General features: G+C 38.0%; 1 protein-coding gene across 1 annotated transcript in view; it reads left to right on the forward strand.

Moving 5' to 3' along the window:
- thsd7bb (thrombospondin, type I, domain containing 7Bb) overlaps positions 1 to 24,856 on the forward strand; it is a 74,834-nt gene that overhangs the window by 1,704 nt on the left and 48,274 nt on the right. Inside the window, exon 2 of the mRNA XM_067432424.1 lies at positions 16,304 to 16,456. Within this exon, the coding sequence (XP_067288525.1) occupies positions 16,330 to 16,456 (127 nt within the window). The 5' untranslated portion in view covers positions 16,304 to 16,329. The remainder of the gene's footprint in view (positions 1 to 16,303; positions 16,457 to 24,856) is intronic.

Here is a 24,856-nt window from a genome sequence, read left to right on the forward strand (position 1 = left end):
AATGCTGTCTAGGTGAAATAATTAAGAAATGATGAGATCTCCTTTGTGCTTTTTACATGACTATGAACTATGCGAGTCACAGGCCAGTGTTTTAGGCAGTTGTGAAGTTTCTCTCAAGCTCAATCAGGCAGTCAATAGACTAATTTAGTGAGCCGATAAAGCCTCCCTCCTTTGAGACTGAAGAAGAAAGTGACAAAAACAGCGGGCAGAGATAAACAGATGCTTCTTTGCACGTCTGAAGACGTTTATGGGAATCTACATGGGCAATGTGACCTTGATGGCAATCTGCCCGTGTCCCTTCGTGTTGTTTAAGTGTTAAACAAAACTGAAAAGCAGGTGATTTGGTTACAAGACTGGGTGTATCATCAGGCTACCTGTGATTTCATGCGGAATTGTAAAGAGAACTCATCTTAGCACGAGACATATGGCTGCTGTCTTTTCCTGCCCCACATTTTAATTGAATTTTCCACTAAGGTTGAGGCTGGCAAAGGCTTACCTGTGGGTTTCACAGATGGGCTGTTAATGGCTCTAATTTCCAGTGACACCTCTCAAATTAATTTCTTATCTGCTTTTGTTCCTCTCTCTTTCTAACTATTTGTCTATCTATCTGTCTGTCCAACTATCAGTCTCTCTACCTACATAACTATCAAACTAGTTTTTTTTTCCTCCATGCCTTAGTTTGTGCTCCATTCTTCCCTTGTCACTTCCCTTTCTTTTCACACCGGCTGAAATCTCGCTGTCACTTTGACAGATCTGTGTTGTGATGGATTTGCGTGTGTATCCATCTATACAACCATAAAATATTTGTGCGTCCATTTTATGGCTCCGAGGGTCATGAATTTGGAATGGGCCCATCGGTGCTTTGTTCAGATCTATTGTGTGAGAAGAATACAGTGTGCATTTGTGACGGGAACGTGCGATTCCTGTGTTACAAGTGCACAATTGCAGATTAGTGACGAATGAGTGTGCTGTGGACTGGAGTGTGTTGTGAGGGTTAAAGCCCACTGCATGATTAATAATTAATGCTATTGTTTTCATAATTTATATGAATGGATACAGTAGTTGGGGGCACTTAGTAATCAAAGTTTTGTTGGGTAATTATGTTAATTTCATTTGAAAAAGGAACAGGCACAGTACCAAACATATGCACACTGGCCTTTTGAAAGTTTAAAAGTGCATTTGAATGTAATTGGAGTTTATTTTTGGTCTCAGTGGAAACATTTATGCTGTCATTGTCCAGAATAATTTCAGTTGTGCTGTTGAATTAAACTTTGAATGTGTTGTCGTGTTGTGATCATCTCTGGCTCCTTGCTTGGGTTGTTCCATTTAATAATTAAGGGATACTTAATTAAGGTTATGTTTCAAAGACTTATCCAAACAACAGTTTTCCACTGGGAAAAGCATTGATTTAGTATGGAAAGGAGAGTCATGAGTATTTGAAATGGGTGTATGAGACTAAAGTGTGCATGCATGTTTGTGAAAGCGAGCGCGACTGTGTGTTGTTTCCTCTCCGCGGAAATCAATCCAAACATGGAGTGCCGGAGCACTCATTGCTATTCACATGCGCGTCTGTCTGTATCATATCTTTAAATCTGCTAATTAACCTCATTACGACGCTCAGCCTGCAGGGGATCCAGTGTAAAGCAAACCGTACACTCATACACACATAGATTCCACATAAAAACTCCACAAACTCAATGCAGGCATGCTTCTCTAGTTTAATTATGAAAAGCCCATGATTGAATAATTAATACTGTTGGGTCGCCCTCAGCATCTCACTAAGCAGGGGCCAAGTGGTCATTGTGGTGCAGATAGACATGCTCTAAACAGACACAGACCTCTGCAAATTGTCACCTGCCAAAAACATGACCCATGAAACTAAGATTACCACACAAAGCACACAGTACAAGACTTCTGTATAGGTTTACACACACCCTAAACGTGGATCATTACTAAAAACATCAGGGCCCTCATTTATCATCTGTGCATAGGAAAGGTTCCATATTTTGTCCTACGAATGAAATTTAGAACGTACATAAGTACAAGAAAATCCATATTTATCAAACATGCGCACAGTTCTTATGCATGAGTAAACAATTTTGTTGTTAAATCCTGCATGCGTGTAAGTACCATACTCATTCACGGTCATTAGCATTTGGAAACGCCTCCAAAGAGCCATATATGGGGACAACAATTCCCTTTAAAATCTTGTGATTGTGTTTTTTCCTCACTGCAATAATGGCAAAGGAAGCAAATGTAACAGAGGCCTCACTCCTCTCTCCTCAAGAGACGCTCTAGACTAGCGACTGATGTTAGAGTTTGCAGTGTCCTTCTTAGAGCGTACGACTCTCATGCCGGCGGACCCGGGTTCCGAGTCAAGCGGGCAGTTTGAACAGGAGGGGTTGCATTGTTTTAAGTTTTAAGGGGGTGAGTGTAACAGAGGCCAGCTAGTAGTCACTGTGCAAGTAAACCTTACTTCTCTGACCTCAAGAGATGCTCTACCGACTGGCGGTAGGGATTGAAGCCTTTAGCCTCCTTGTTAGGGCATCCGACTCTCTTGCCGGAGGACCAGGGTTCGAGTCCCGCTTCGAACAGGAGGGGTTACACAAAGCAGACGAATTTCACAAATACAGAATTGTGCAGTGACATTTAACAACAACAAATTTGCATCACAAATGATTTGCGTTTTAACAGAATAAAAACCCTTTTCTATTTAAATAATTAAATGTTGGTTGATGTGGGCACAGTCTATGGCTCCAATTATTTTTGAGAATCTGGCGATAGCATGAAAGCCCCATTTTATTTTGGTAAGGGAACTGGATGTAGGTTCGGACCAAGGAAATAATTGCATCCAACATTTGTCACAGCTGTGTTTTACTGGGTTTGACACCAATTACGCATCATGTTAAAAACTACAAAAATTATAAATAGAGTGTTTTATAATTAAAGGAAACACAGGACATATGTGAATACCCTAAGGATGCTTTCACACTTGCTTCGATTTCTTGGCCTGTACAACAGTTTGATTGCTCCCCACTTCCCTTTCCCACTCTGGTCTCTGTTTAAATTATTTTATTTGGGTTCGAAACCACAGTATGCTTGCATCATCAAGCTTTGAAGGTGCCTAAATGGAAAGAGTTGCTTGCATCACTTTTGTTGTCCTTTTTTTCAAACTTTGGTTTTGTTTCCAAAGCGTCAGCACCTAATGGCACTTTTGCACTTTCCGCAGCAAATGAACTACAAATTCTCTAAAGGATGTGGGAGTCCATTTCTGCTGAAGGCAAGTAGAAATGAGATATACATTTTGCTTGTAGTGTTCAGTCACGCCTATCAGAAAAGTAAGTGAGAACACACACAAGCTCACAGTTTTTGAATCATACAGCATCACTTTTACGATTTAGTATGATTGTGTTTGTTTCACCGGAGAACTGTACGGTTCGCAGTGGAGCGCACCAGAGATTGGAAACCCTGTCCAAATGAACTCTGACTTCAATCAAACCCAGGTGCGCACCATGTACCAGTGTGAAAGGACCTTAAATTAGCTTCTTTCTTTTTTTTTAATCTGTGATAGTTGCAAGCTTTCTGGGCATAATTTTGTTCCTCATTATTGTGGTTACACATACATTTCTGACAAACTGAAAGTAACAATGAAAAAGGATATAGTCTTGTAGTGGTTTAGCAATGGTTGTGATTTTGATTCTCAGGGAACCCAGATACTTATAAAATTATTTCTTGAATGTGTTACCATTTTTATTACAAGTACAAGATTCATGTGAGATAGTATGACAGATGTGTTAACAAATTAATCCATGTTTGATGTAAAGACGAGGTATACACGGTACAGTCAGGGGACTGAAGCCCATGGGTGAGCATTATGGTAGTTTGTGCTTCTCCAGTCTCTTGGTTTATTTGATCACTGATTTGATTTGCTATATACTGGAAGGTTCCTGGTAACAGGCATCGTATGAGAGATTCTCAGCATCTGCTGTGCAAAAAGAAATAGTTTGTGAGCGAGAATGATTTACAGTAGACACATCTAAAGCAGTGCAGTGTGTGTGACATTTCAGTTCGCTTCAGTTGGTTCCTCACTGTTAAAAACATTCTTAAATTTGCTGTAAAAAAACATGCAGCTGCGGTGGCCTTAAAGGGGTACTTCAGTGCTGGGAAGATGAATCTGTATTTAAACTGGGTCATCAATGTAGTAGAAATGTGAAATTATTTTTGAATTTGGTGCCTTCTAGACTGAGAAAAGACAGAAAATGTATTTTTGTCGAATGGGGATGAAAGACTACAATTCCCAGAATGCTTCGCTCCCCTGTGAGGCCATTCCCAAAGCCACCTACTGGATTACTGTGACTGAGTTAGAGAAGACACTACAATTAAAAACTGAACTTGTCTGTTCAATATAATGAGTGAGTCACCGCGCAAGTATCACAGCACTGAGCACTAACTGCAGGAGTCAGATAAATGAACTGATGAGCTCTCGTGATGAGAGCTGAGGTAATCGCGACTACACTCGCGGCATACATTCACAATGCGAGTTCAGTCTGGCGCGTTTCAGTTCATGCCTTTGCAAGCTTAACTTTCATAGAAATTAATTTGAGAAGTTAAAAGACTTGCATTGCTCCCCATAGCTCCGTTTACATGAGTGCCTGTAGTTGCGAGCTGAGCTCTGAGTGTGATCTCCATCCCCCATGCGCGTGTTCAAAACATGCGGAAATGGCTCCCTCTGCTGGCTGTAGTCTTTAGCCTTTGGCCAAACATTCCTCCTATGATGCAAATATCGTCAATTTCCATCATAGGAGGAATTTTTCCAGAAATAAAATGCATAAATCTCTTGTCTCAGGGGGATATGAGGGGGGAAAGCACAATCATTTGAATATACTCCAGGGTTTCTACTGATACAAAGCCATATGCTAATCGCTGAAGTACCCTTTAAATTCACCATAAAAAAATTATGGTTTCAAGTATTACAGGGTGGCATATTGGTGCCTATATGTTTTACAGCTTATAATAACAATATATTTCAGTGATATAATGTTAATATATACCAAACTACTTGAACTGCTTAATCAGTTGTGGAATGTTACTGTTTTTCCACTGTAAATGATATATTAATTCATAGTTTATACTATGACATAAAACATAATTTTGACAGTATTTTACATACAGTGAAATTGCATGTTATTTATATGTAACAACTATTACTCTAACGTTTTTAAAGTTTTTTACTGTAATGCACTGGTAGATTCATCCACTTTTAGAAGAATCTTTTCAAATAAAAAAAAGTCTTTATTGAACAGGGATGTGACTAAACTGCAACATAATTAGATCATTACTTAATGCAAGCTGTGAAAGTAATGTGTTTCTTTTTTATTACACCATAATGTGTAGAAATTGAACGTTTTAGCTGCATATTAGCACATTAAGGTGTTTTTTAATATTATCTTCTTTTTTCCTCCAATTTTTCCCCTTTTCCATGCAGTGACTATGTTTTGCTGCTTGTAGTAATAGACAGTTTTCTTTAATGGAAGCAGACAGGAACCACATTCATCTTTTAGGGTAGATAAGGTACAGACGGGTACCTTTCAGGGTACACCGATGACAAGTGGTTGTAAAATTTGTGCACAGTTTTTTTCTTTTATATAAGAAGGGCTTTTGAGATGCATGATGAGATGCATGATGTTCACATCTAGAATGCAACATGCACAACTACAAGTTAACATTTACATTGCCCTATTCTAAAGTTGTCTTTTTTTATCATACTAATCGAATGTTACAGATCAGACACTGGTATTCAGCTGTTTGATCTCAAAGCTGTGGAACTTCCGATGGAGAGGTCCAGGACTTTGTGAAACTATATGAAGTTGTGCTAGAGCCTGAGAACTTCAGAGATAATCCTACAGTGATGCTATAGACATCAAAGGACTGACAGCAGCTGGTCAGAGTGTCTGAAGCACCTGAAGTTTGGCAGAGATTGAGTGTCCACGTCGACACAGGGTTTTTAGAAGCAACCCAGAACATCACATGAGCTGTTAATATTCTGGTAGGCCTTCAACATATATATTTTTGTTTTTGAAAATAGTAAACCGTAATAAGTTGTCCAAAATGAGGCAAACCGTTATATCAAATTTTTTAAGTTAAGAAAATCAGCGTTTAAGTAAGCCGAACTTGCAGATTTTAATTGCTCTTAACTTCAAATATTTGAGTTAAATGAATTTAAATGATCAACTTAAATAATTTTAGTAGTGGAAACTTGGCTAGCTTTAGCTAATTCAATAAATGCTGCCTTGCTAATTGGTAACAATGTTTTTATAGCAATAGCATAGGACTTGCTGAGTGAGGACAGCAATACAGAACGTTTAGCACACTGTATGTATATCTCTACTGCTTCATTTGTCATCAGCATGGTAACGCCCAAATAAAAAGAAACCCCAACATAACAGAAACTGTACTAAATATCCATCTTAGCATCAATCTTGAACAAAAATCACAATATAATACTTGATTTTAGCATTTACTTTCCCTTTTGGGTGTTATGGAAAAGCCTGTCCAGTTTCAGATACATTTAAGTTTGTCTAAGTTAAAATAAGTAAGTTCATAAAACTCAAAACAATGAAACAATTCAGATTACTTAAAATGTCAGTTTTGAAACCTCAAAAGAAAAAGAATGTTTTAAATAGAAAAAGTGGCCTCTACTTAAAACAATTCATATTTTAAGCGTTAGAGTTTACCGTGTATTTAATTTCATTTGATTTTATTCCCGAGCTGAAGATACATCTTTGTATTCCTGTACCTGTCACTATACGATCAGAAGGACCACTTCCAAATCTCTCAGTGCTAACACACTGTCTAATCTTTCATAAACCCCCAGCATCCACAGATAAAACAAGCATTATAAAAACAAGGTTAAAGTGTAGACGTTTGTCTGAAAGTTTCTCTCTGTTGTTTCAAATGAGAGTTGAGACAGTGACTCTAGCTCTCAAAGATCCCGAGCCCAGTTTTCAGCCTCGCGGCTAAGAATCACAATGGGACTATGAAGAACAGATGAAAGAAAAGACAATCAAAGACAACTCAAAAACATGTTGAGTTTGCTTAAAGTGAATCACTTTGAAACCCACTTCCCAGTCTGTTTTTTATGCAGAATCTCTCATTAGTGTGGCATGCATGAAAACAGCATTTCAATCTGTGTGAAAATTAGCTCAAAGACTAATGGACTTTCTTTCTCTCTTCCTTTGTCTCTTCAGTTCTACAGCAGTAAGTCTTTGCTGTTTGTCCAATGTTGCTTTATTGAATGACTGATGCTGTCACTGAGAGGTCCTCAACATAGCAGTTTGCTTTCATCTCAGCTATAGAAGAAGGCATTTCTGATGCATTTGAACAAGGTCCAATATTAGATTTGTGCTGCACTAGCCAATGGTGGGTAAATATACTGGCCATAAATCTTCCTTACTACCACAATATTGTATTTTACATCATTTTTAATATTAAAGCTATATTTTCTTCCCTTAGGCGATGCAATTTTTCCAGTTTTCTCTGGTGAAAGTTAGCATGTGACTCGCAGCATCATATATGAGATCTCTACTGAAACTACGTCTTATACATGATTGTGTTGCTCATATTTTCATGTTTGTGGTCTAATCACTTGTTTTGCTCTAAAAGCAGGTACATTATTTTATCTTTATTTTATTTCTAATTATTTGTAGTATTATTTTATTATAACATTGCACAATATTATATTACTACATATAAAATGACAACAACCAATAATGGTCAATAAACTAATAACAATAATAGTATTTTCCATATTATTTTCACTAAGATGAATGTCATCAAAAGGAAAGACAAATCCTTGCATGTTCTTCAGCAACGATGACGACAACAACAACAACAATAATACTATTTATAGTATTAATAAAATAATGATAATAAAAATAACAAAACAACAACATGTTTAACACTGTGAAGCTGCTTTGAAACAATCGTCATTGTAAAAGCGCTATATAAATAGAGTTGATTGATTGAACTTTTTTTTATTAGAATACTTACAAGTCCTGACATAGTAGAATTTTCTTTAGTAGAAACTAGTAGTTTTTGTTTTTTGTCCTTTACATCAGTGTCAGATTATTGGAACAATTTTAATTAAACAATGTATTATTTGCAGTTTCATTAAAGCGACCAGTTGATTGAAGAGTAACTTTGAAATATTCACCAAAGCTAATTTTACTTTGAATTTGGTGCCTTGTGAATACAAATAATGGACCCTGAACTTTCTGATATGTAGTAGTTGAAGCCCGAAAGCCAATCTCAAAGTTCTTGCATGTGCCTGTAATTGCAATCACTCAATTCTTCATATACACTTTACCAATTAAAGGTCTACACCTCATCCTATTTAAGTCCTAGCTGTCTCCAGCCACCAAGGAAATTACAAGAACAGATGTTCAATCCAGTAGCTGCACACAGCTCTCATTTGAACCCTATATAAAGTACGTTTTATTGATTCTTTCATTTCCACTTGGCTTCATAAGTGTATTTGCGACAGTTTCCAGCTGAGCTGGAGATGGTTTGGCCATATATAGCTGCCATATGGTTCCTGCTGCAGAGCTTGGGTCCACAGCAGGGTCTGTGTCCTAATTGAACTGTAATTGACTCAGCAGCAGGGAAGGTCAGTTTGTCACCTAGCACTGCATACAGCGTGCCATCGAGCCTGTTACCTGATCTGACCAGTAATGACTCATACCAGTCTCTGAGAGACTCTTTTTACAAGATAAAATAGGAAATTAATGCACATATTTATGAACGCAAAACCAAAGCACCATATCAAGTGAACTAGAGAATACACTCTGTGACATGTGCATTAACATTGACACTAAAGTAATTACCTAATGTAGTTGATGCCATTGACGGTTAAGTGTCTGTTTTCTAATGTGATTTACTCTCCTCACAATTACAATTGCACATATGTTCTGGAGGGAGGAAAACTATTTCATTTGAAATGTTTATATATAATATAGATAGATATATATTACTATTATATATAAGAATATATATTCTTTAGGAACACCATACTGATACTGTGTTTGGCCCCCTTTTGCCTTCAACAAGGTGCTGAAAGCATTCTTTAGAAATGTTGGCCCATATTGATCGGATAGCATCTTGCAGTTGATGGAGATTTGTGGGATGCACATCGAGGTCACGAAGCTCCCGTTTCACCACATCCCAAAGATGCTCTATTGGGTTGAGATCTGGTGAATGTGGGGGCCATTTTAGTACAGTGAATTCATTGTCATGTTCAAGAAACCAATATTTGAAATGATTCAAGCTTTGTAACATGGAGCATTATCCTGCTGGAAGTAGCCATCAGAGGATGGGTATATGATGGTCATAAAGGGATGGACATGGTCAGAAACAATGCTCAGGTAGGCCGTGGCATTTAAACAATGCCCAATTGGCACTAAGGGGACTAAAATGTGCTAAAAAAAAACATCCCCACACCATTACACCACCACCAGCAGCCTGCACAGTGGTAACAAGCATGATGGATCCATGTTCTTATTCTGTTTACGCCAAATTCTGACTCTACCATCTGAATGTCTCAACAGAAATCAAGACTAATCAGTCTTTGACTGTCCAATTTCTATGAGCTTGTGCAAATTGTAGCCTCTTTTTCCTATTTGTAGTGGAGATGAGTGGTACCCGGTGGGGTCTTCTGCTGTTGTAGCCCATCCGCCTCAAGGTTGTGTGTGTTGTGGCTTCACAAATGCTTTGCTGCATACCACGGTTGTAACAAGTGGTTATTTCAGTCAAAGTTGCTCTTCTATCAGCTTGAATCAGTCAGCCTATTCTCTTCTGACCTCTAGCATCAACAAGGCATTTTCACCCACAGGACCGCCGCATTCTGCATGTTTTTCCCTTTTCACACCCTTCTTTGTAAACCCTACTGTGGTTGTGCTTGAAAATCTCAGTAACTGAGCAGATTGTGAAATACTCAGACCAGACCATCTGGCAACAACAACTACGCCACGCTCAAAATTGCTTAAATCACCTTTCTTTCCCATTCTGACATTCAGTTTGGAGTTCAGGAGATTGTCTTGACCAGGACCACACCCCTAAATGCATTGAAACAACTGCCATGTGATTGGTTGATTAGATAATTGCATGACATGGGACATGGCATGAGGACTTATAAACCGTTATGATCATACAAGGGACGTGTGATCAATCAAGACAGAACCAATGAGAAAACAGGACTGAGAAACACATGTAAAACAACCAGTAAGAACATTACACATAAGACGAGGGAAGCACAATACATGATCACATGATGAAGGGAATCACACTACAAGAATTAGGGAACATGACGTAAACTTCACAATAAAAGACCTATAACAAGAACATGATCAAAAACAAATGTGACAATCATAACAACCCCAAACCTGTGAACAGTACTGTGAAAATTCCAAACTGATCTGTACAGTTTGCATAAACATGGCACATTTGGAAATGTACAACAAAAAAAAAATTAACATCTGTTATTTGGTCCAGACTAAAACCTAACATCATTAACCATGTGCGACACAATCTTTCTATTAATAGGCAAGGCAAGGCAAGTTTATTTGTATAGCACATTTCATACCCAATGGCAATTCAAAGTGCTTTGCATAGAAATTAATTAAAACAGTGGTAACAAATTCATGAGAAAAAAGAATACCATATGGACGAATAAAAAATTAAAAACAAGCATAGTTAAAAACAGTTGTAAAGATAATAATAGTAATAAAAAAATAAAAAATAGTGCAGTTCAATATATAATCAATGTGTTTGCACGGTGTGAAACATCATTGTTAAATGCCAAACTTGAAAGTTATTTTAGAAGTTGCTCTCTTCATTAATGTAACCTATGCGTTTACTCGTTAATTATCTTGACTGAGAAAATAAGATCTTCGATTCATAAAGAGTCAACATCTGTGAGAAAAGCCGCTGCAATAACGCTAGATTAGCTCAGTTGTCCTCCAGGTTAATTACTACAATACTGTTGAAGTAAAGGTTAAACAAAGGTGAGTTGTGTTGGCATTTAACTTGGATATTGGAGTTCCTCCACACCTGAAGCGTGAACATTTGAGTGAACTCCAAAGCTCAAGCGTGGGAGACGTTATGGGTGAATTTTAACACGGGAGTTAAATGTTTTAAATGAGAAAGCATTCCGAGGCTGGCATTATGAAAATGTCATAGCACTTCTAGCGGGTGAAAAGGGATTTCAAGGGGTGAGACGTCCTGCAAACCCAGCTGAAAATTGCTATGGAAATTAATGTGCTTGTTATTGCTATGATTAAAGCTGCAAAAAGATTTCTAAATGCATGCATTTATATTAAAAGGGCTGAAACAGACTGCCTAGAATAGACCTCTTATATTAAGAAGGGGGTATTTGTGTATTTCCTGTAGGCTTAATGATGTCGGTATGCTGCAGATTAAGATAAATTCATTCATTATTCGTTTCTTTACACCCTCTCGACCCTCGAAACAGAACTGAAGATTTATAGATGTAATGAAAAGGATGCACCCATTTAATCAGCCAAACAAACTATTTAATTAAACTTTTCAGTGAGCCCCGCAATTCCTCAAATCAGTCCGCCCTTCTCGAAAAAGGAGTGTTTTAATCAGGCAGTCATTTGTAGATCTTCTACTGCATTGGAGTCTGCACATGTGTGGGAGCCCGTGAGTGAATGGAGACCTGTCGAAACTGATTAGCTTTGTAATTACTCTCCGGTCAGCGCTAACAGACATGTTTAATGCTATGCGTCAATCTACAGTCTCACGACGGAATGAGCAGGGAATTTTAAGATAACAGCACTTGGAGGAAAGGAGCGCAGAACTGCGTCTCGAAGCTCACTTCAGTTGTGACAGGCCTTTCAAACTGTATGACAAAGCCAAGGCAGCTAACCAAACATTTGATGCAGATCCACTCAGTGTTATGTTGAATGGAATTTGATTTACATTTCTGGATGGGAATTGGAGTGATATGGGGATTATGGCAAAGGGAAGAGACAGATGTGGAGAAAGAAGGGGAATTATCTCTCAGAAACATCAGGGGAAATGCAGTGGAAAGTTATAGAGCTGAGTAGCTAACAATGATGAGGCTAGTAAAGAGCCTTGGAAAAAGAAATAAGAGCTGTTTGTAGGCAATTGCAGCAATAGTGAACCTTTAGTAAAATCACATTCAAGGGATGTTTCTTTATATACTTGGATGGCACATTATCATGATGTATGAATGTATGTAAAGGTTTTGCGACGCCTGCCTTGACATGAACTTGAATTACATCCCATTCTTAAGGTGATTCACCTACCCTTTGCAGTAGCATTGTCAAAAGTACCGACAGCGATGCCAAATCGGTACTGAAATTTAAAAAATGTTACACTTTGGTTGCTGTTGAGTGGAATCAAACACCCCTGACTGGCCATTGTGCTCATACGCTCATTAAAAATGTCTGTGATTGGCTACTGCGAACAGCGCTTGACAAACATGTAGTAAATATACATCAATGACGCTTTTCACAGAGCACTTACACGGATAGACAAAGAGTGTTGAAATGTGAGCCTACCGGTCCACTGGTTGATGCTTGCTTGTGCTTTCAAACGCTCCTCCTCCCGCTTTCAAAACACTTTCCAACACTTTTTTTTTGTTTTGTAGCCAATCACAGGTACATCCGATGAGCACATGAGCACAATGACAGTACCGATTTGGTATCTTGGTTGGTACTTTAGACAACACTAGTTTGCAGCTATAACAGCTTCTGGGAAGGATTTCCACAAGGTTTAGGAGTGTGTTTATGGGAATTTTTGACCATTCTTCTAGAACCGCATTTGTGAGGTCAGGCACTGATGTTGGACAAGAAGACCTGGCTTACAGTCTCCGCTTTAACTCATCCCAAAAGGTATTCTATTGGGTTGAGGTCAGGACTCTGTGCAGGTCAGTCAAGTTATTCCACACCAAACTTGCTCATCCTTGTCTTTATAGACCTTGCTTTGGGCACTGGTGGACAGTCATGTTGAAACAGGAAGGAACCATACCCTAACTGTTCCCACAAAGTTGGGAGCATGAAATTGTCTAAAATGTATTGGTATTTTGAAGCATTAAGAATTCCTTTCACTGGAACTAAGGGGCTAAACCCAACCCCCTAGAAACAACCCCTCACCATAATCCCACCGCCAACAAACTTTACATATGGCACAATGTGGTCAAGCAAGTACCGTTCTCTTGCCAATCGTCAGACCCAGACTCATCCATCATATTGCCAGATTGGTGTAAGGCTTGGATGCAGCCGCTCGGCCATGGAAACCCATTCCATGAAAATCTCTACACACTGTTCTTGAGCTAATCTGAAGGCCACACGAAATTTGGAGGTCTGTAGCTATTGACTCTGTACAAAATGAACGACTTCTGTGCGCTGTGCTCCATGTGACTCTTTGCACTGACCCCAGTCTGTGATTTTCCATGGCTGTTGTTCCTAATTGCTTCCATTTTGTTATAATACCACTAATAGTTGACTGTGGAATATTTAGTAGTAAGGGAAATTTCATGGATAGACTTACTCCACAGGTGGCAACCGATCACAGTACCATGTTTGAATTCACTGAGCTCCTGAGAGCGACCCATTCTTTCACACGTTTGTAGAAGCGTCTGCATGCCTAGGTGCTTGATTTTTATACATCAGGATTTTATACATTTTATACATTTTTAACACATTCATGGAAGTGATTGGAACACCTAAATTTGATGATTTTGGAGGGGTGTCCCAATACTTTTAGCAATAAAGTGCATATTTGTATGCTCACACAAGGCTTATTTAAACAGAAATACAGTTATAAAAAAGAACAAAATCATTACTCCAGTCTTCATTATCACATGATCATTCAGAAACGATCTGATTTGGTGCTCAAGAAGCATTTCTTATTATTATCAATGTTGAAAATGGTGTGCTGTTTTTTTTTAATTTAAACTCTCACCCATTTCAGTATTTTTGTTAAATAAAAAGCTCAAAAGAAAATCAGTTATTTAAAATAAAATCAGAGACAGAAGACTAGGCCCATATATAATATAGAAATAACTTTAAAAATATTACAATATGTATCATTTTGAACATATTCTCTTAACTCTTTTTCCAGATTTACTTTATTATATTACATTACATTTTATTGCACCATAGCATGCATGCCATTCTATTCCAAATTATATTATCAATTAACTTGTTGAGACGTTGATGAAGTACTTAAACAGAAAGAAACAAACTGATTTTAGGCCCACTCTGAGATCCTTCATAACGAGGGTTAATTGACAATTGCTTGCCTGAAACAGATGTGAGAGTGGAGATCCACATTTCCACATTTAGCGACTAAAGTTTGGACTTTATTATCTCTGTAATTTAGTCATTCAGCTAAAGAAATTCTACTGCTAATAAAATACAATCTCTATGCAGTATTTTGTCACCTTATCTCCTGCTCTCCTTTACCTTCTGTATGTTCTCTCTTTCCCTCCTCTTCTTTTCAACCTTTCTTCTCTCCCCTAAGTAAAGGATTTGACATGGCAGGAATGTGGCAGACGTAATTTAGCTGAGTGGAATCAGCCACAGCTCTTTGTGTCCTGTTCATCTCTTTAAATGTTCTCCTTGAGCAGAGCACAGGCTTCATCTAGTCAGCTCTAACGAGCGCCAATGAATTCCCTTCAAGAGACTGCATGGATATTTCTCCCCCTCAGGAAGGTGTTTATGTGTGCCTTAGAGACAGAAGAAGAAAACGAGACGAAGAGGGTGAGAAACAGATACAGAGGAAGGATTTCACAGGTTTAGCTTTCGTGTAAATGTGTTCAGTGTCTCCAGGGAGGTATTCTTCGCTGGCAGATCCTAGATTATGTCTCACTTCCTCTGATTGATCATACTAAAACTCCTATTCAGAAATATTTAAACCAACATCTAGGTAATGAAACACATCTGGAGCTGTGGTTGGAAGTTAAATAGTACGATTCAGTAAAATAGAAGCTGAAGCACTTTGTTCTTTTGTTTGCTAGACAAGGCTTTTATAAAACGATTTTATATACTGGAATATTGCATAAATTTTGATTTTATACCATTTGGACTCACTAAATGGCATGTCTTTTGTCTGGCCAACTACATTATTTACTTTATCAAGTTAACCTCATTTTTAATGTATTTTTGCTTGTTCATTTTTATTCTCCCCTACTTTCTATGTGTGTTTTCTGTGTTGCAGAGGTTGCATATATTTTAAATAAAAAAACTTATGTAACACAAATAATGTGTTCAAAATGTTCACCAGAGGAAAATAACATGCCTGTTGCATAGTGTTGCTTCTGATTAACTATTTTATTTAACAACTTTTAAAGTATTCAAATTAGATTTAAATTAAGTCAAAATAAATATGTCTAAAACATTAGAAAAAAATAACAGTATCATCAGATATACCCTAAATTATATGAGATATACCCTAAATTGTAAAATGGTATTACTATGCGTATATGGTCAGATGCTTGTTGGAGAAACCGGACCAAAAGATTCAATAGACTTAAAAATAGCCGCTTTTCCACCATCGGGCTGAACGGTTCTCATTGCGGAACCGTGCCGATCCACACCAGCTGGTACGGTTTTGGTTTCATTTCCACTGTGGGGCTGATAACAGCCACTATTTCCAATGTCATACAAAAGCGTTTGTCGTTGTCTTGGTAACACAACGTTTTACTGATGATTTGAGATGTAAATAACAACCGCGTTGTAGAGGATGATCAGATATTTCTTTTAATTTTATTATTAATTTGTGTTTACATCGCATAAACAGAGCGCTTAGCCAGCTATAGAGAAACTGGTAACATTAGTCAGGCAACAGACAAGTGACAAATCCAGAGTGGCGACGTCCATTCACGGATTCCAGGCCAGCGCGGTTAGACAACCATGCCGAGACTTCCGGGACGAGAATGGTTTGTAATCATTCTGTGCCGTACCAGGCTCGCCTGGAAACACAACTTGGAACCATTCCTTACCATTCTAAGAACTGTTCAGCCTGGCGGTGAAAAGCGGCTGAAGGAGGGCCTAGTAACCAGATTATGACACATTTTGCAATCACTTCACAGCCACAGACACAAACTAGCAACTGCATAGCAACGGAAATTTAAAATTACAAATGTAATTTTCGTTTCTGATGTCTAATTTTCCATGAAGCGGTGCATAAGATGACTTAACTTTCTAGAACTAATTATAGTGACTATTGTAACTTGCTAATGTGTGTATTTCTGTTGCAGGTTAGATGCCAACAGGCTGACAGAAGATGGCATTTCTGAGGCATGAGATTACCATTGTGCTCTCCCTGTGGGCTTCCTTCCTTTATGTAGCACTAATGTCTCTTCCACTGAGGGCAGAAGCACCAAAAAGAAGCCAGTACATCTGGAAACCGGGTGAGTTGCCTTGGGAAGACAGTTCATCTACTCTGTCCCTAGCTGAATAAGAGGTATTTTTCCAGCATGATTATTTGCCATAATTTACTCACTGTCATGTCATTACAAACCTTCATGACCTTCTTTCTTCTGTAGAACACAAAAAGGGGACTTAAAGGGTTAGTTCACCCAAAAATAAAATTGATGTCATTAATGACTCACCCTAATGTCTTTCCACACCCGTAAGACTCTATTCATCTTCAGAACAGATAGTTTATATTTAGTCTGAAAGCGTATGGAAGTGTATGCACACTATACTGTCCAGAAAGGGAATAAAAACATCATCAAAGTAGTCCATATGTGACATCAGTTAGTTCATTAGAATCTCTTAAAGCATCGAAAATACATTTTGGTCCAAAAAAAAAACAAAAACTACGACTTTATTCAGCATTGTCGTCTCTTCTCTGTTTGTTTTCAATCCTCAAAGATTCAAACGGTTGTGAATCAGCGGATTGATTCATGATTCGAAGCGCATGTCAAACTGCTGAAATCACGTGACATTGGTGATCCGAATCACTGATTGATTCACTGATTCATAACCGTTCAAATCTTTATTTGAGGATGGAAAACAAACAGGGGAGAGAAGACAGTTATGAATAAAGTCATAGTTTTTGTTATTTTTGGACCAAAATGTATTATCAATCCATGTCAAAATAACTTTTCATTCAGATTTCTCTCATGACTGTGCCATAGGGAGCTAAGGTTTTCAATTAATAATCAAGCTATCATTTCAAGCACATTGCACAAGATACTTTTATGGTGCATTTTTGGATCTTGACACTAGCAGTCAACATTTGCTTTAAGATCCAAGATGTTCACCCTAAAATGAAAATTAAGTCATAAATCACTCACCCTGGTGTTGTTCTAATACCGTATGTCGTTCTTTCTTTTATGGACCACAAAAGGAGAACAAAAAAATCCCACTCACACTCGCCCATATAATGGCAGTGAATAGCAACCAGCATCGAGCCATTAAAAAAAAAAAAAAAAAAAGATGCAGAAGTATCACAGAATGATCCCATGTGACACGTGTTGTATATTCCAAGTGTTCTGTGGGTGTACAATATGGTTTAGTGAAAAACAAATTGAAATGTAATGTATTATTCAACAAAATTCTTGACCTTGTCCGTTGGTCTTCTAAACACGGCTGCACAACGTGATCGCAGTTTACGTCTGTCTTTCCCAGAAAAGGAACACAAGTTGTGAGAAATCAAGATGAACAAAAACACGCCATGAAATTCAACCCATGTACCTTCTGCTCTGATATTAATATATATCCATTGTATTTGTCATAACAAAAAGTTATCACGTTCACAACATCTGTCAGTTGTCATTCTGAGTGCCGTCAGACAAACAGAGTTCCGGTCCAGTGTCATTTGACTAAGCATGGGGATTTCTTGTTGATGCTAGTCGCTATTCGCTTATATGAACGAGTGCAAGTAGGACTTTTTATTATTTTTTATTTTTTTATGGCCCATAAAAGAAAGATGGGCATACAGCATTAGAACAACACCACAGTGAATACATGTAAATGATGACCTAACTAACCAAAAAGAAGTCATACAGTATTTGTAATGGTGTGAGGATGGGTACATTTTGACATACAGTAATTTAAATCTTTCTGTGATTTGTATCTTTAATGGTGCACAGGGTCCATCTTGGAGTATGTTTACACAACAACCTATTGTCAAAACTCCCCCTGTTCACACTAATCTGCGAAAATGACTAAAAAGTCCATATCGTGCATGTCAGGCCAGTAGTCGCTTTGTCAAGAAACACCCTGTGAACGCGTAATATGCATACGTGAACATGTAATGACGTTTCCACAGATTCGCGTTTTTGTTGTTTACATGGAGACGGTAAAGGTATAGTTTTCAATAGCTCGCGTTTTCAGGCCTCCAAAATGCCATTGTCGTGTAAATAAATGGCCAAGATGCATAATTTTTTTCCCTCCGGGTTTCAGTTTAAAACTGTCGTGTAAACGTACCCTCAGTGTGAGTCAAAAAAAGTATCTATTATTATAGGGTTTTTAAAAATGCTAAACACACATTTTGTGTTTGTAAGTTCCATTCACACCCTGAGCCAGAACATTCTGACGCTGTGTTCAGATCCAGTTGGAGAAGTTATATATTGGGATTGTATAATCAAATGTGTGAATGACCATTTTTACAGCAGAGTCAGTGAAGAAACAAGGTAATGCAAATTTCTGTTTTGCATTTGATAGAAAAAGTGGTCCTTGTTGGATATCGATCCTTGTTGTCACAGATCTTGGAACAGCAGGCGTGTATGTACAGCAGTTCAGAAAACTGAGACCATCTGCCTGTGTTATCTGTGAAGTCTGATCAATCTTGTTTCCAGCTGGAGTTGCACTGAGAATTCCTCACGTCGCCATGGCAACAATTGTTAAGCATGAGATTGACAGCTCACAAAGAACAGAAGATTATTACTTGGACTATTAATGCCGTCCGGCACATTCAAGCTACTGTGAGTTATTTTAAGATGCAATTAAAGCTAGTATAGAACCTGTAACAAAACTTCAAACATTTGGCTATATGAAGACCTTACGCAGAGGGTGCATATCAGGCAAATGGCTTTGCCATAAATAAACACGGAAATCAGCATCATTCAATTTCCTTGACTAGATGCAGGGACCAAATTGTAGGGGGTTTGAAATATCTTCCCACTCTTGTTCAAGGAATAGTTCGCCCAGTAAAAATGCAAAAAGAGTCCAGTTAAAAGCTACCAATGCATGATCATGTTCATTTCTTGTGAGTGTTATCTTAATATTTTATTTACTGTTTATTTATTTATGTGAAAAAACTTTTAAAACTTTTTAAGGTTTCTTTGTTAGTGTAATAATTATAAAATTAAATACTGAGTAATATTAAATAACTATGTGTACTTACTATAGGATTAGGTTTAGGATTAGGCATGTTGTAGGGTTAGTTGGGTGTAAGTAAGGAATAATTGATGTCCGGCCATTGAATTATTAGAAAAATAATGCACACCTGAGATGGAAATTTTGTAAACGGCCCAGAGTCAGTTATTTTGCTTATGGTTACACCTCAAAACATTGTTTAGATGATGTATTTAAAGACATTTGTGACCCTGGACCACATTTTTTATGCCAAAAATAACTTAAATAATTTTCGAAATGACCTCATTACAGTCCCATATGAGTTAGCCAAATGATTTCACCTGCCTTGAACTATTTTAGCCATGCTTTTCCCTAAAAATAATTGATCAAAAGTGAAGGCAACATTGATACAATTGTCAATTGATACAATGAAATTATATGATGATAATATTAAAACGTTTTCTTGAGCACAATTATCAATTAAGATGAGACACTGAAGACTGGTAGCCTAGAAGACTGGGGTAATGATGCTGAACATTTAGAGGATTAAATTACATTTTAAAAGATATTCAAATAAAAAAAAAAATCAGTTGTTTTAAAAACAATTGTTCTTAGACACTGCCTGGCCCAAAACAAACAAAAAAGTTGCTCTTTGGATTTAAATCGGCAAATGCTTGAGTCAATGATTGGATCATTATTGCAGAGATTATTATGTTTCTAGCATGTTTTTTTTTTTTTTTTTTTTTTGCATTATCAATACAAGATATTGACCAAAAATGAATGCACACATGTTGTTTCCATTTAAGAGGTGTTTCTTTTGCAATTTTTGGTCAATGCAATGCAAAAGTCCAGCACTCTGTAATGTCTAGTCCAGCTCTTTCAATGAATTTAAGGTCTAAGGTGCCAGTGAAAATTATTCTTCATGCTCCCTCTCAACTATTATTTTGTGTCTTCCTACATGGTTGTTTAAGAAATAGAAAATGCTACACACTCCATCAGTCAGTGTTAGAGGAACTGTTGCCAAACATATATGCTAGATAATTACTGTACACTCTAAAAAAGGCTGGGTTAAAAGCAACCCAAGTTGGGTTGAAAATGCACCAACCCAACAATTGGGTTGTTTTAACCCAATGGTTGAGTTGTTCTTACCCAGCAATTGGGTTGTCTTAAGCAACATTTAACCCAACCACTGGGTTAAAACAACTCAACCATTGGGTTAAAACAACTCAATTGGTGGGTTAGTGCATTTTAACCCAACTTGGGTTGTTTTTAACCCAGCATTTTTTAGAGTGTAATAATTATCCAATCATAGACTCTTAAGCATTTGCCTATTTAAATCCAAAATGTTTGTTTTGGCTGGGCAGTGTATTTTACAATATTACACATTTTTACCATATTTGGATTTTTTTTTTTTATGCATCCCTGGTAATTTAGTATAATTGTCAGACAATCAATTGAATCAACTGACATATAAATATCACAGGTTTTTTTTTAAAATAGACATTTCAACAATTCATCTAGGGGGCACCAAAACATGGTTTCAGTTTAAAGTTTCTTTTAAAAGTTGACTCTTTTGAAAGTTATGGTAAAATTTGCACTGACTGACAGCTGGATGGACATATCAACAGGTCTAATGCTAATGAAGGGAACTGTGAGAATGCTTTATAGATGAAGGATGTTATGAGGACGTTAAAGTTTTTCTGTGAAGCTGTGGTCAGTTCTCAGAGGCTCTAAGGCAGTTTTTTTTCCGTGCTGTGTGTGGATCGAAGAGCAGCTCTGCAGGTCCACGGGGGTGATGATTCCTGGAATGTAAAATCAATACTGGTTTCATCCTAAAGGTGTGTGTCCACTTTCGTTCTGTCTACAAAGAAGTGCTCATTTGTGCACCTCCATTTTCTTTTGTACTCAAGTTCTAATTTTCTTGAGCTTTTTGTTCTTAATTCTGTTCAGTTGTCCTGGAAATGAGAAAAACATGTTGAGACAGGAGAGCAAATTCTTGAGTTTGTGCCTTAAAAGCACTTGAAAGTCTCCCTGGACTTACTCTGTCTGACATCACGAGCTGGCTGAATGAAAATGACTGTCTTGCAAAACCAGAAGGTGAAAATTTAAATGTGTAAATGCCAATGCAAACCAGATGAATCATAATTTTTGGTATGTTTCTGAAGGAGAACTACTCCATTATGTGTGCATATATCTGCTCATGTAGTTCATTTGGTCAGCTTTTATGAGTACGATAGCATAAAGATGATCTCAGGGAACAGTGCATTTTTTTAAAGCTATGAAACCTCCATTTTGATTTCACTTTGATTGAGGCCTTTAACTAGCCTGACAAGCCAGACCCACGTTAAGATGTTTGGTCTGGGATCACACCATTGGAAGGGCTCAGTCTGAGAGGCGGGATAGACAGTTGTCTTTCAAATTCCCTCTGCTCACAATAGGACAGGGCTGCAACCAACCAAAGCAATGAAGAAGGTGAAGCGGAGCTAGTTCATAGATTAAAGGAAGTGCAAGCGTGTGGCCAAAACTGGTACTGCAATCACTATCCTCTCTCCTCCTCCCCCTGACTCGAGGTTGCCAGATAGGCTGCAGGATCAGCAGGAGCGTTTGTAGCTGCAGCTGTGGTAACTAGAGCAGATCAGGCAACCTGGATGCAGAAACACTACTGACTTTGTGATTGGTAGATCAGTGGAGGGCGGAGCTTCAGGCCAAAACACAACATGACAACATCAACATCAGTTGAGGGCTGCAACAACAGGACTGCTGTTGTCAGCAATATGATTATTTGAAATTAACATGATTTCTTAATGTCTATAGGTCATCATAGGTTCATCACTATATATTGTACATCAATGTGGCCGACTCCCTGATCAGTTCCCTTACTACTGAACTAGGGAGCTGATTGAGACATTCCCTAGAAAGAGGAGTAGCGTACCACCATAGACTGTTTATGACCATTACCATGTAAAACACCAGTTCAGTGACAGTACGGGCCAGAAATAGTGCCCATAATATACGCAAGTGATTATGGGAGCTAGGAAAAAAGTGGATAGGATAGGGCCACGTTTTCTCATGAATAATTCATTGAAGGTACTCCGACATCACTGATGTAAATGTTCACAATAGTCTTTAGTATAATGCAAAACATAATAGATTCATTAAGGCAAAAGAGAAAAATAGAAGATAATAAAATAGAAGAAGAAAAATATATATTTTCCAAGGAATGAGCAGGAACAAAAATGAAGCTATGTGACTGCCAATATGATAGGACCGTGATGGCCCTTCACACTTTAATATGTGATGAGAAATTAGTACAGTTCACATTCTTTCCTCTTTTTTTTAAATACTCTTTTTTTATGTTTGTATGTATATGAAAAGCCCCCTGAAAAGAAGTGATCAATTCTTCAGCAGTGAATATTGACCATCTATTATCTGTTTGTCTTTTTTTTCTGTTCAGTTCATTAGTTGTGCACTAATTTCTTTCTCTGTGTTTGATTGATTATTGTGGAGGAAACGAGGAGAAATCAGCGCTGCATATCAAATACAGATGTCACACACACACACACACACACACACACACACAACATTTCTCAAAATCATAGTTGGTTTTCATGAGAGGATTCATGTTTAATCAGAAGTCATTGTTCTTTAGGAGTTCTAGTTCACAAAAGACTGCCGAAAGGTTGAAATTATCTAATGACTGGGATTGCATTATCTTGAAAATCCTTTAACATCCATAAACTACCACGAAGGGGTAGACCACATATAATTACAGAGCGGGGTCAGCACATGCTGAGGCACACAGTGTGCAGAAGTCGAATAGCTACAGACCTCCAAACTTTGTGTGGCCTTCAGATACGTAAAGAGCAGTGTGTAGAGAGCTTCATGGAAGTGGGTTTTCATGGCCGAGCAGCTGCATCCAAGCATTACGATGGACAAGTCTGGATTTGGCGGATGCCAAGAGTATTGTACTTGCCTGACTGCATTGTGCCAAGTGTAAAGTTTGGTGAAGGGAGAATTATAGTGTGGGGTTGTTTTTAAGGTGTTGGGCTTGGCCTTCGTTCCATTGAAAGGAACTCTTAATGCTTCAGCATACCAAGATATTTTGGACAATTTCATGCTCCCAACTTGTGACCCCTTCCTGTCCATACTCTATATTTTGACAATTTTCCGTGATGGGTAGGTTTAGGGTAGGGTTATTGTAAGTGGGGTAGAATATAGAATCTTTCCTGTAGCTCAACTAGTAGAGCATGGCGCTAGCAAAGCCAAGGTCATGGGTTAGATTCCCAGGGAAAGCAAGAACTGACAATAATGTAAAAATGTGTACCTTGAATGTAATGTAAGTCGTTTTGGATTAAAGCGTCTACCAAATGCATAATTGTAAATGTAAATGAATATACAGTTTGTACATTACAAAATCCATTACATCTATGGAGAGTCTGGTAAACCCTACCCTGTTGCAATATCGAAGTCCTTGTAAGACTATTTTTTGGTCCCCATGAGGAAAACTGCTTATAAATCACACTTAAGCCTAGTTCAGACTGCACGATTTTCAAACTCGTCGGGTCACTGCTCTTTTCACACTGTATGACTATCTGGGGTATCATTCAGTCACTGCTGTGTTCACACTGCACGATGGTTTGACGACAGAGGAGTTCACACTGCATGACTGAACAAGAGGAAGAATCGCAGACAACTCTCTCTCTCCGGTGCGCAAACTACATTTTCCAACGTGTGATGTGACAACACAAGATCACACATGCGTCAGTTCTGCCGCGAGACTTGGAATTGTTATTAAAAACGATGTACACTGCACAAAGTTTGCTTCAAATTGTATGTGCGCTGATTTGTGGAGAAAAAGAAAAAAGATTATGGCGGAAGAAATTGTTGAAGAGACAGAGGGAGCCAGGATTGTGTTCTGCAAAGACACTTTGAGGTAAATAAACAATTTTGTAATGTGCTGCTGCTGTGGCTGGATGTGCAAATGTTTAGCCTTTGTTTCTGTTTGATAGAATTGTAAATATATCTATTAAAATACTAATATTCTGCTCAATAACTCCTCCCTGAACCTCCCGCTGCCCTAGTATCTCACTCTTTCATTGGCTGCCGGTCATCGCCAATGTAATTTTCAGTCAGAACGCAGTTCACACAGCAGGAGTTTCAATCGCCGACAGCTCCAGATATTTAGCATGCCAAATATCTCATGGGTGACTCGTCGTTGATTCTCTCTGATCGCGTCTTTGATTATTCACACTGCATGATTGTCACTCGCGTGCACGAGCACCGATTTGCCTATGATCTCGGGCATTTGTCGGCGATTTCACAAAACCTGTCGGCGACTCAAAATCGGGCAGTGTGAACTAGGCTTAAATGATGTTTTTTGAAAATGTAAAAATGCCTGTGTAAACTTGACAGTAAACCTACGTCATACATTCATATCACCTTATGACTAGTGTTGTACAGAGAAGTAAACCAAAATACACTGCAACACCATTGATTTCCAGAGC

The sequence above is a fragment of the Pseudorasbora parva genome, chromosome 22 (assembly GCF_024679245.1).
Source record: "Pseudorasbora parva isolate DD20220531a chromosome 22, ASM2467924v1, whole genome shotgun sequence".
NCBI classification, from domain to species: Eukaryota; Metazoa; Chordata; class Actinopteri; order Cypriniformes; family Gobionidae; genus Pseudorasbora; species Pseudorasbora parva.